The 12,780-nt window shown below is 46.1% G+C and overlaps 1 protein-coding gene and 1 non-coding gene across 2 annotated transcripts; one reads left to right on the forward strand and one right to left on the reverse strand.

The window, feature by feature from the left end:
- Window positions 1-445: 445 nt before the first annotated feature.
- shkbp1 (SH3KBP1 binding protein 1) lies at window positions 446-9,914 on the reverse strand. The gene is made up of 17 exons (XM_047594675.1): window positions 9,706-9,914; window positions 7,758-7,811; window positions 7,225-7,270; window positions 7,002-7,134; window positions 6,631-6,711; window positions 6,376-6,543; window positions 6,080-6,170; window positions 5,801-5,991; window positions 5,599-5,714; window positions 5,317-5,404; window positions 5,114-5,230; window positions 4,866-5,036; window positions 3,469-3,624; window positions 3,286-3,382; window positions 2,431-2,615; window positions 2,237-2,339; window positions 446-1,401 (listed from the first exon to the last, which is right to left on the reverse strand). The coding sequence occupies exons 1-17, from the start codon at window positions 9,759-9,761 to the stop codon at window positions 723-725; spliced, it is 2,532 nt and encodes an 843-aa protein (XP_047450631.1). The 5' UTR covers window positions 9,762-9,914; the 3' UTR covers window positions 446-722.
- Window positions 9,915-12,395: 2,481 nt separating this feature from the next.
- trnar-ucu lies at window positions 12,396-12,487 on the forward strand. The gene is given in 2 exon segments: window positions 12,396-12,432; window positions 12,452-12,487. It is a non-coding gene; the product is annotated as a tRNA-Arg (tRNA).
- The last annotated feature ends 293 nt before the right edge of the window (window positions 12,488-12,780 follow it).

Genomic DNA, 12,780 nt, shown 5'->3' on the forward strand with positions numbered 1-12,780 from the left:
TATAAACAAAGCAAAAATCAGTTTCCTGTCAAAGTGAAATGTCCAGACGTCGTCCTCAGGATGAAATATTAGATCTGGACTCTAAAACATTCATCTCACTGGAACATAAATCTTCTCCAGGTCGTAGTTTTCTTTTATTTCACCTTTTATTCTTTTATTTCACCCTCTTCCTTTAAAAGTCGTCCAGACCCAAAACCCTGTGAACACAGCGTCTGGTCTGAGGGACAAAGACACGACAGGTTTGACTCCAGAGACAAATGAAGCTTCGTCCAGATCCACTTCATTTTATTTTATTTCTTTTTTTTTGACAATTTGTTGACATTAAAATACAAATTATGGCTCAAGTTCAAGTCAGATTCATCTACAGGTAATAAATAAATGAAGATGTTAATTATTAAAAAGTATAAAAACACTAACGTCAGGTAAAAGAATGAATGAGAGTCTGCAGAGTTCAAACATACAAATTTATAAAATAATGCTTCTGTACAAATGTTTAGTTTTTAGAAAAACAGCTGGAAAACAAACTACAAAAAGAGGGCGGGGCTTTAATTCATCAGGTTTAAATGATCACGATTAAAGATCCTGTTAACTTCATTTCATTCCTCGTATCTTTTCTTGTCTCATTAATGATCTTTAGTATTTTTCCAGAACAAACCCAACTGAGGCGAATTTGCTACTAGGCTAACGGGCTGTTAGCGGTTACCACGGTAACGGGGGCGGGGTCAGAAGCTGGTCTCGTTCATGTGCGGTTTGGGGCCGGTGGGGGGGCTGTCTGGGTTGGGCGGGGCCTCTGGCGTCTCTCTGGGAGCGTCGACGGGCGACGCCGAGGCCCCGCGTCGAGGCAAAGACGACTGAGAGCGGGGCGGGCTCACGGCGGAGGAGGCGGGGCTAGCTGGCGTGGAGGCGGGGCAGGAGGGCGTGGCTCTGCGCTGAGGTGAGGGGGCGGAGCTCAGTGTGGAGGGTGAGGGTGAGGGTGAGGGCGTGGAGGGGGAGGAGCGGGCGGCGGGCGACACGGAGAAGGTGGTGGGCGTCCTGAGGCCGAAGCGCGCCTCCAGCTCGCTGCACACGGCTAAGCTCCGCCTCACGCCCTCCGACCCCGACGCCTCCGAGCCCTTGGCGAGCTCCTGGCAGCGCTCCACGAAGCTCCCCCTCCGCACGGGCCCCCACTCCCTGTCCGGGGGCCTGGAGGGGCGGGGGCTCGGCGTCCGGCTGTGGGCGGGGCTGGGGAAGGCCAGGAGGCCGGCGTCACGGCCCAGTTTGGCGAGGGGGGGCGGGGCCTGGCGAGGGAGCGTCCCACAAAGATTGGCCGAGGAGCCCGAAGCTCCGGCTGCTCCTCGGCCTCCTGCTGCTGCAGAGAGGAGGCGCTCGGTCCTGAAGCCTGAGGAGTCCTGGGAGTAAAGACTGGAGGAGACGAGAGGAGGAGGAGACAAGGAGGAGGAGACAAGGAGGAGGAGACGAGGAGGAGGAGACGAGGAGGAGACAGGAGGAGGAGAGAGGAGACAGGAGGAGAGAGGAGGAGGAGAGAGGAGGAGGAGAGGAGGAGAGAAAGGAGGAGAGAGGAGGAGGAGAGGAGGAGAGGGGAGGAGGAGGAGAGGAGGAGACAGGAGGAGAGAGAAGAGAGGAGACGAGGAGACAGGAGGAGGAGAGGAGGAGAGAGAGGAGGAGAGAGGAGACAGGAGGAGGAGGAGAGGAGAGGAGGAGACGGGAGAAAGGAGGAGACGAGAAGAGAGAGGAGGAGACAGGAGAAAGGAGGAGAGGAGAGGAGGAGACGGGAGAAAGGAGGAGAGGAGAGGAGGAGACGGGAGAAAGGAGGAGACGAGAAGAGAGAGGAGGAGAGGAGACAGGAGAGATTCATTTATTCACTGAATCACATGAATCAGCTGTTACTGTAAAAACACCAGATTTAGCATAAATGCTAATTTTCAGCTACTAACAACACAAACAGAAACAGATCACTACTTCTTCTTCTTCTTCTTCTTCTTCTTTGTTTTCATTCCTGTGATGTGTAGTTTTACTCGTAGCTTCACTTTTCTGGTTCAGGCGGCTCAACGGGTTTTTTGAACTGGTTCATTTCTGACTAATGTTATGAATAAATCCAGCATCAGGGCGCGTGGAGACATCGACTCTATAGAAATATAATAACAGCTGGTTGTATAGGTCCTATAGGCTCCACCCCCTCCGTGTTAGTGGGCGGGGCTAGAGCCTGGAAACTAAGAACCGGCCCGTGTGTGGGTACCTGCAGGTGGAGGCCCGCGGGGTACTGTCCGGGGTTCTGGTCAGAGCCAGGTCGCACTGGTCCAGCAGCTCCAGCAGCTCCTCCTCCGTGGGTCCGCCCAGAGCTGAAAGACAACCAACCAGAGGCCTCGTTACTGGGCGGCCGGCCAATCACAGAGCTCCTGGGTCAGACGGGGGCGGGGTCGGGGGTCGTACCTCTGATGTCCACCTTGCCGGCGATCTCCATGGCCGTGGTCAGGTCCCACATCTGGATGCTGCCGTTGCTATGGCCACTGAAGAGGTAGCGACGGGGCCGGGAGCCGATGCGGCTCGAGCCCTCGCACTCGTGCACCATGAAGGCCGTGATGGACGTCCCGTCCACAGAGCGCACCTCGCACACCCTGGACACACACGGGTTCACACAGGGAAACGGGTGATGATTGGTCATGTGACGGCTAAACCAAGCTCCACAAGGTGGAGGTGGAATAAAACTAACAGCAACACAAGCAGAACGTCCAGAGTCAGGACATGAGACACATCCTCCAGTAAATTACAGACGTCTCCGATTTCTGGGGACAGTCCCCGATATGGATCCGATATCAGCACATTCTTTTATTACTATTTTGTTGTGTGGAACGTTACATCAGTATCTTTCAGGCAGCGTTGGTTTGTTTCCGTCATAAGAAACGTCCCCGGGTCTGTGACACCACAGGAAGCTAGTTTTGCTCAGCTACAACATCTTTGTCTGACTTGTCCTGCTCCTTGCTACCGTGTTAGCATGTTAGCACACGGTGCTGCTGTGTCCTCTGGGCTCTGATGGAGCCACTATGGGATGGACTGATGATACCAGAGACTTTAGGAGCAGGCGGATACCGTCCCATACTAATACTAATAATACTGACACACTTTATTTGTATAACGCTTCTTTACAGACATAAAAACACACACAAAAACTATTTTTTTTGCTGATATCGGGCCGATATCCAACAGACAGACCCGGTCTAATCGGGTCTGCAGAGACCTGAGACCCCGAGACATAAAAATAATGTGCATCCCGAGGACGTGTCCTACCTCTTCCCGTTGGACGACAGCCTGACGTAGAGTTTGTCTGTGTCTGGGACGACTCTCTGGATGAAAACCTGCTGGTCGTCTCTCTCCCCGTACGGACCTGAAACCAGAGACAGGACCCGCTGAGCCCAGAGCGGGAAGCTTGAACCCGGCCCGATGTGTGTGCGGGTCTGAATGAACCGTTACCGATCTCGGTGCCGGCGCTGCAGCCTCCGTGTCCGTCCACCTCGTCCAGGCTGAGGATCTTGAAGGAGGTGAGCGGCGTGGAGCCCGGCTGGGTGGAGATCATCCCTCTGAACCGAGTGACCGTCCACGTCCTCACGTGGTTGTTGTCTGCACAAACTGAAGGGGACAGGACGAGAGGACGGGGACGTCAGGGACCTGGTCTGCAGAGACTTTCTAAGACCTGGAACTAATCCACCGACTGCAACCTTTACAGAATAATCAGCTGATATGAAGTTATTCTTAGAAATGAAACGTATCCAGTAGAGGGCGCTCTGACTTCATTTAATTTCTACAGCGCATTACATTATTATTGGGTTTACGAAATTAACGTTTCAACAAGTCAAATTTAAGACTTTTTTAAAACCGTAATAAATGAAATTTAAGAGGAGGTAAGGAAATACTACTTAGCACCACTGCTACTACTTACTATGAATTTACTCACAGTTATTTCACACTGGAACACAAGGTGCTGACTTAAAACTTAAACTTAAAACAAAAGGAGCCTCTTTATTGTGAACTCATATTTGTTCAGAACTGATTAGCTGCCGTTAGCATCCGCAGCTTTAAACGTGTAACTAGCGTTACTGAACGGCAACAGCTTACAACGCTGAGGATAATATTCAGCTCATAATCTGAGCGGTTAGCCTGTTAGCTCGTTAGTAGCCTACTGAGCAGTTAGCCTGTTAGCTCGTTAGTAGCTCACTGAGCCGTTAGCCTGTTAGTTCGTTAGTAGCTCACTGAGCCGTTAGCCTGTTAGCTCGTTAGTAGCTCACTGAGCCGTTAGCTCGTTAGTAGCTCACTGAGCAGTTAGCCTGTTAGCTCGTTAGTAGTTTACTGAGCCGTTAGCCTGTTAGCTCATTATTAGCCTACCGAGCAGTTAGCCTGTTGGCTCGTTAGTGGCTTACCGAGCAGTTAGCCTGTTAGCTCGTTAGTAGCTTACTGAGCAGTTAGCCTGTTAGCTCGTTAGTAGCCTACCGAGCAGTTAGCCTGTTGGCTCGTTAGTGGCTTACCGAGCAGTTAGCCTGTTAGCTCGTTAGTAGCTTACTGAGCAGTTAGCCTGTTAGCTCGTTAGTAGCTTACCGAGCAGATAGCCTGTTAGCTCGTTAGTAGCTTACCGAGCAGATAGCCTGTTAGCTCGTTGGTAGCTCACTGAGCCGTTAGCCTGTTAGCTCGTTAGTAGCTGACTCGTTAGTAAGTGTTGTATTAGCACAACTCGGCCACAGAAAACTCCAGTGACTTTCTAGATGAAAGTGTTTTAATCAGGGTTAATGTTCTCGTTTATCTCCTTTAATTGTGTGTTGCTGGTGAATTAAAGGCTGCTGATAATGACACTAATGACAGAATGAGGTGTCTCTTACCTGAGATGAGGTGTTTCTCTGACAGCATGATCTTGGTGACGGGGCTGCGATGGACTGAGAAGGTCTGGAAGAGCTGAGGACCTGAGCCCACGGTCTCCGGGTGCTGGACGATGACTCGGACCGTCCCAGAACTGGTCCCGTACGCGATCTCGATCCAGTTCCCGCTGTCACCTGAACACATGGGGGAGACGGTGAGTGAGTCCAGGACCAGCGGGTCCGTTTGTTTGTTCGTGGTTTTTGCTGCGTACTGGTTTTGGGGGTGAGGTAGACGCTCAGGGCAGTGATGGCGTCTTCAGTCGGGTCCCGGTACAACTCCGTCACCAGCAGATCATTGTCCTTCATCCTCAGAGGAAACTTCTGGACGTCTGACGGAGACAGAGACAGAGACAGTCTTTAGGGATGGATGGAGACAGTGAGACAGACAGAGACAGACGGATCATTTATTTCCTACCTATGTAGTAGATGGAGCCGTTGTTGCAGCCCAGGATGAGGAAGGAACCGGCCGTGTCGTAGCTACTGATGGGAACGACGTCCTGGTTCTGAAGGAGAACAAAAACTAATGAATCAACTCTGAGCTTCCTCCTTCTTTATTCTTTTCATCTTCTTGTTATTATGATTTCGTTTTCTCCTTCTCCTTCGACCTGTGACGCTTCTCTTCATCAGTGACAGGTTTGGATTTGAACCTGGTCTCCGCGGAGACGCCGTTGCCACGGTCACCACGGTCGCCACCCACCTGCCAGTGTTTGGTGACGGCGTTCCAGACGCCGACCTTCCCCGTGTGGCTGGTGGCGATCAGCTGGTTACCAACGAAGAAGAGAGCCTCGGCCGGGACGTTCAGACTGAAGACGCCTGGAGGACAGAGGGACGGAGGGACGGAGGAGGTTTCAGTTTGAGCTTTTATCTGTAACTCGAAGCGAAGTAAGAGAAGCTCGGACCGATCTCATTCCCGTTGCCGTCCGGACAGATGGACCAGAGGATGATCTCCGTCACCGAGGCAACGGCCACCATCTTGTCGTTGTCTCCCAGGGAGCCGCCCATCACTCTGGCGTTCAGAGCCACGCGGTCGATCATCCAGTCGAGACGAGGAGACGTGAAGACCTGCTGCCACCCGGTGGACTCCTTCACCCTGGGACGGACAGAACAGGGTCACCGGGGGGGAGGGAGGAAGGAGGGAGGAGGGAGGAGTGAGGAAGATGGAGGGAGGAGGTATTTACCTGTAGCAGACGACAAACTGGGCGTAGGCCACAGCGATCCAGTTATGGTGACCACAGATGATCCGAACCAAGCCGGGGTCTGACACCGGACCTGGAACCAGACACGAGAAACCTCATCCTTTAAATTCAAGAAAACTATGGACGGACGTCTGTGACATCAGAGTTTGAGGATGAACTAAATAAATTCAGCTTAGAAAAAAATCCATTTCTGACGTAAATATTATCTTATGTGTGAATCTCTGATGGTCCGTGAATACGTCCATGAAGCCCTGGTGGGGTAAGTTATGTCGTGGTACCTCCTGACGGCCGCTCCTCCATCATCCTCCCCAACATCCCAGAGTTCCCCAGGTTCGGAGGCATCGTGTTGCTTCGTCGGACCGGCGCCCTCTCTCCAGGTAACGGCCGACCCGCCATGAACTGAGACCCGGCCACGCTGTGGCGGTTACGACGCTTCGCCGGGTACACTGGGAGGACGGAGGGTCAGCGGTTAAAAAGATAAAGGAGGGAAGGAGGGAAGGAGGGAAGGGATCAGGACGTCAGGTGTGACGTACCTGGAGGAGGCAGGTAACCGTTGAACAGCACGTTTCCACAGGAGGATCGGTCCAGTTCATCACACAGCTGCAGCTTCCGAACTACAGAGGAAATAATGATAATGATAATAAATCAAACTAAAAACAACAGAACATATTTATGTATTTAACTGGTGTTTGTATGATTTTAATGACCAGCAATAATCAGCTGACATATAAAAGACCAAAACTAAATCCAATCTGTTTATTATGTGTAGTTCCACCATTAATCACTAGGTGGAGACAAAGGACCATGTAAGAAAGAAAAATATATTTGTGTTGTGTGTTTCCTTCATATTTACCAGGTTCTAAATGAACTAAAGTAACGTTCAGAGTAAAGGTTTCCGTCTCACCCAGCGGTGTGATGCCGTAAAACTCGGCCTCGTGCATGAGCATGTGCACGTTGATGGAGCGCGGGTGCAGCTCTTTGGTCCGGAGGAAGTTGAGGATGGGTGCGAAGAGGGAGGGGTCCCTGTCGATGAAGATCTATGATGAGAGAGAGGAGATGATTTATGAGCATCTAAAAAAGGCTGCGTCTCCACAGATGAACTGAATTTGAACTGATTTCGTTCTTACAGCTCCGGTTTCATCCTTCAGAGTCGAGATGCGGCCGCTCAACAGACTGAAGACAGAAACAAAACCAGGAATAAGTTCAGCTTCTATTCAAAGCTTCGTCACGTCTGTGAGTTACATGTTTAACTTTCATTTACTACACGTCCAATAACTGCTACAAGAACTGACTCATGTTCTTTTCTACTTAACAAAACTACTAAAATCTAATCATTCTGAGGATTTTTAACCCTTTAAATGCCACTTTGATTATTTAACGTCACTTGTTTTTTGTAAAAAAATAAAATGACAAATAAAACGAATGTTTTGGGGACTGGGCCACGTTTCTTCAGATCAGTCTTAGATATGAACATATCATCTAAAATACTGACTTCACTGCATTATCAGTGTGTGACATTAGAGGAATTAATGTCCCATTGACGTTCATTATAACTACATGTTTTAAATCTCTCAGCCGTGACACAATAAAATCCTTCGCTCTGAATTATTTGGGTTTATTTAGGAGAAAAATGGTCAGTGGTCGAGTTTCTGTGACGAACCTGGAGAAGAAGGAGTCGGGAACCCATGTGAGAGTCTGTCGGGAGGTGCTGAACCTGTGAAAGAAATAAAAGACAGAGGGTGGATGTAGTTCAGTTTGATCCTGACAGGACGCTGTTAATCCTCTGGAGGGCGCCACCACGTCAGAAACCTGGGGCTTATGTTTCACAAACACGTCTTTAATTCAGAAGTTTAGAAGTTTAGTGTTGAGACCCAAAAGTAGATAAATGAAAATAAATTCAGAGCTGACACACTGATAATAATTATGATAATTATACTTTATTTCTTAGTCTAGTTTATGTTGAACAGATGGTTCAAGATTCCAATGTGGATTTGTGGCTTTAATCCTCTGAGTTAATTCTATGAATCCAAACAACTCTGAGTTAAATTCTCTACATTTCCGTCCTAAAGTTAACAGTTTGACTATTAGCTTAAAGCTAGCACGTCTCTGGCTAGCTTTAAGCTAACTGTTTGACTGTTAGCTTAAAGCTAGCACGTCACTAGCAGACGTCACTAAATATAGTTCAGCTCTAAATTCTTTATCATCATCATTTATCAGGTTTATTGACAGATATCGTAGCTGTAATTTAGAGGGCGGAGTTTCTTTATCTCTGAATATATTGGCATCAAACTCATTCTCAGCTGGTGGGTCGTGACCCAAAAAAGTGGGTCACAGGCCTGTTTTCAATGGGTGACACCACAGAAGAAGAACCGTCAGTGTGTTTCCATGTGAAACATCACTGAGGCCACAATGACTTTCCCACTGCAGAATCTCACCATAGTTCATCCGGCTCCACTTTTATGTTGCATAAATTTACATAAATCAGCTACGACTCAGATTATATGAGATAATTATTTCCTTCTATTGAGGACAAAGGCTGAGCTCAATGTTTCCCAGTATTTATCTCCTGATAAGAGAATCAGGTAAAGGTTCATTTTGCAAATTTGAATCCTTTTGAATTTGCACTTTTTATTCAATTTATTTTGTGTTTGTGGAAAAACACTGAATGTTTCCATGGAGCCGTGTTGGTGGTCAGAGTTATTATATATATATACACATATATATATATATATCTCAGTAGTTGAACTTTTCTGTTTCATGTATTTTGCATGAAAACACTGTGAGTGTGTTAAATGTCTGTTAAATGTGGTAAATGTGTTAAGTGTCAGCCCTCTGATTAATGTTGGACTGTAGTTGGACTTATTTTCACACACTTTGTGTGATTTTAGTGAATAATAGTCATAATAATAATCATAATAATAATCATAATAATAATGATAACTAACCCTAAAAACACCACTAAATAAATGATGCCATCAAAAGGCTGAAATGCATGAATGCATCGTTAGCTTCGCCATATTTACAGCTTCCTTTCTCATTCAGACACGTTTTACAAAGCTCTGATGAATTAAGTCAGACTACGTTGATAAACCATCACATTTGTTAAACTGTGTTGAACTCATTTCTACTTAATTGTCGTGTTTTTCTGAGAGTTGTTGTGAGTTTGCACCCAGGAGCTAGCTAGCTAGCTTAGCTCCCCACGTTAGTTGTCCTGCTTCCATCGTCGGACACAAAGCAAACAATACATTCACTTATAAAATTAAAACGTTTTTATACATAAACATTCTTTGCTTTTGGCTTATAACAGAATTATAATTTATAACTTATAAAACAATATCTGACGTTGAAGCTGTAAAAGAAATCACAATGAACACTGTAAAAGAGCCGGACGCGAGCTTTTGATTTTTGAGGTTAAAAGTAAAAAAAGTCGATTCTGTGAGTAATTACGTGTTTATTAATTATTAACGCGTGTCTAATGATTTATTATAATGTGACTTTGAGCTTAAAACAGAATAAAATCATTGATAATGTGGGAAATGTTGACGGGTGTGTCCGATAATGGACGCCTCTCTGTTAGCATTGTCCCTGCAGCTAGCCGGTTAGCTCACCTCTTCCCTCCGACGTTGAGGTGGATGATGTCTCCGCTCCTCGCCGAGTTAGACATCCTCTGGACGGGCTCGGAGGCTCTGGGAGGCCGCGACAAAATAAACCAAAAATATTAATCCATGTTTTAGGGATAAACTGTTTACGTTCGTGTTTTTAAGTCAACTTCCGTTAGACCGGCGGAGGGCGGGACGGGAAACCCGACCCGGATCACTGGATCCGGGGTAAAAGCTAAAACACGGACCCGGATCCTCTGGATCAGGACTAAACGTTCATTCACCCAGAATATCTAGAAAAATACGTTTTATGATGGAAAAACTACAAATCTCATTAAATGTCAATTATACATTAAAATTGTGTTGTTATAAATAACAGACAATAAATAAACACAACCTCAACAAATGTGAATCTAGAACATTATCAGATTATTAGTTTTAGTGTTTGGGCCAAATATGAGAAAAGAAAATAACGACGATTCAACTTTTTTTTTCTCAATATTTTATTTTCATGATCACAGAGTCAAATACAAAGGGAATAAAGTAATAAAAGTAATAAAAATATAAAGAATAATCAAATATTGCACAAGTAATGTCAGTATTACAGAGGTGAATGGTTGCAATAAATAAAAAGAGTCTGAGGTGTTAAAAGTGACCAACACTCAGAAAAACTAACAAATCTTATTAAATATCAATTATAAATTAACTTTTTGTTGTTATAAATAACAGAAACTAAATAAATAAAAAAATCAATCCATGAAAAACTACAAAGAAACAAATAAACTAATGTACAAATGTATGTAAAATAAATATAATATATAAAATAAATATAAAATATAATCACATAGAACAGAAAGAAGCTTCAGTCCATCAGAAAGTTTATTTCTATTCCACGTTATTAACGTGAAATGATTCAGTTCAACCACAAGGAACCAACTTTCATCAGAAATCAACACAACAACAGATTTTAAAGTCGTGCTGAACATAAGCAGAAATCTTTAGATTTAATTCTAGTGTCAAATTAAAAACAAACAGCAGTGAAGGCAGCAGAGCTCAGCAGGGATGCGTTCACTGTCCGTCGGTCTCTGCAGATGTTCATGTTGTTTCAGCAGAGATGAACGGAGATGCTTCACTTCCTCCTCTCCGCTGGATTCCTCTTCCTCCCATTCTTCTCCAACTCTGATCCGTGGGCGGACGAGACGACGGAGACACGACGGAGACACGCGAAGCCCAGCGGAGACAACAACACGTCCAGAGGACACGCTGGGAGGACACGCTGGGCTTCCCTCCGAGACACACAACCAGCTGTTAGTGACACGTGACTTAGACCGGACCTTAAACCTGAACTTAGACCGGAACTTAGACTGGACCTTAAACTGGACTTTAAACCGGAACTTAGACCTTAGACCTGAACTTAGACTGGACCTTAGACCTGAACTTAAACCGGAACTTAGACTGGGCCTTAGACCGGAACTTAGGCTGAACCTGAGACTGGACCTTAAACTGGACTTTAAACCTGACTTGACCTTAAACCAGATTTTAACCTTAGACCTGAACTTAGACCGGAACTTAGACTGGACCTTAGACCGGAACTTAGACCGGACCTTAGACTGGACCTTAAACTGGACTTTAAACCGGAACTTAGACCTTAGACCTGAACTTAGACTGGACCTTAGACCTGAACTTAGACCTCAACTTAGGCTGAACCTGAGACAGGACCTTAAACTGGACTTTAAACCTGACTTGACCTTAGACCAGATCTTAACCTTAGACCTGAACTTAAACCGGAACTTAGACCTTAGACCTGAAATTAAACTGGGCCTTAGACTGGACCTTAGACCTGAACTTAGACCTCAACTTAGGTTGAACCTGAGACTGGACCTTAAACTGGACTTTAAACCTGACTTGACCTTAGACCAGATCTTAACCTTAGACCTGAACTTAAACCGGAACTTAGGACCTTAACCTGAACTTAAACCGGCCTTAGAGAGACCTTAGACCTGAACTTAGACCTCAACTTAGGTTGAACCTGAGACTGGACCTTAAACTGGACTTTAAACCTGACTTGACCTTAGACCAGATCTTAACCTTAGACCTGAACTTAAACCGGAACTTAAACTGGGCCTTAAACCTGTCCTTAAACCAGACCTTAGACCAGACCTTAGACCAGACCTTAGACGGAACCTTAAACCAGACCTTAGACCGGACTTTAGACCGGACCTTAGACCAGACCTTAGACCGGACCTTAAACCGGACCTTAGACCAGACCTTAGACCAGACCTTAGACTGGACCTTAGACTGGACCTTAGACCGGACCTTAAACCAGACCGGACCTTAGACCAGACCTTAGACTGGACCTTAGACTGGACCTTAGACCGGACCTTAAACCAGACCGGACCTTAGACCAGACCTTAGACCAGACCTTAGACTGGACCTTAGACTGGACCAGGCTGAAGAAGGTCAGTGAAATGTATTATCGTGTTAATATCCATCATTATAAATTAAAAGCCGTAAATTAATGATTTAAAGGATTTTGGAGGAAGGAACCAGGAACCTGCAGTTCCTCTAACGTCCACCAGAGGCTCCACCGTGAGTCAGTTCCTACAGACCTACACGATACAGACAGGAAGGAGGGAGGGAGCGAGGAAGGAAGGAGGGAGGGAGCGACGAAGTGAGGAAAGAAGGAAGGAAAGGTTTCAGGCTCTGTGGCGCAGTGGACAGCGCGTTGGACTTCTAGCTGAACTATGAGGATGAGATTCAAAGGTTGTGGGTTCGAGTCCCACCAGAGTCGATCTTTCTACTAATGTCTATTAAAACTATCATCAGTGTCATCTGCACTCTAATAGAAACCACACACATATATAGAGAGAGAGAGTGTGATCTACATTTATATATGTGTGTGGTTTCTATTAGAGAAACTTCACACTTCAGATCACTCTGTCTATATATATACACACACACACACACACACACACACATATATATATGTATATGTATATGAGCAGTGACCTCAGTGTGTTTGTAAGTCAGAGCCGCTGTTAAACTCTGTTTATCTTTAGTCTCAGACTCAGTCACGTTTCACGT

This window comes from Mugil cephalus, chromosome 9, assembly GCF_022458985.1.
Source record: "Mugil cephalus isolate CIBA_MC_2020 chromosome 9, CIBA_Mcephalus_1.1, whole genome shotgun sequence".
In the NCBI taxonomy this organism is placed as follows: domain Eukaryota; kingdom Metazoa; phylum Chordata; class Actinopteri; order Mugiliformes; family Mugilidae; genus Mugil; species Mugil cephalus.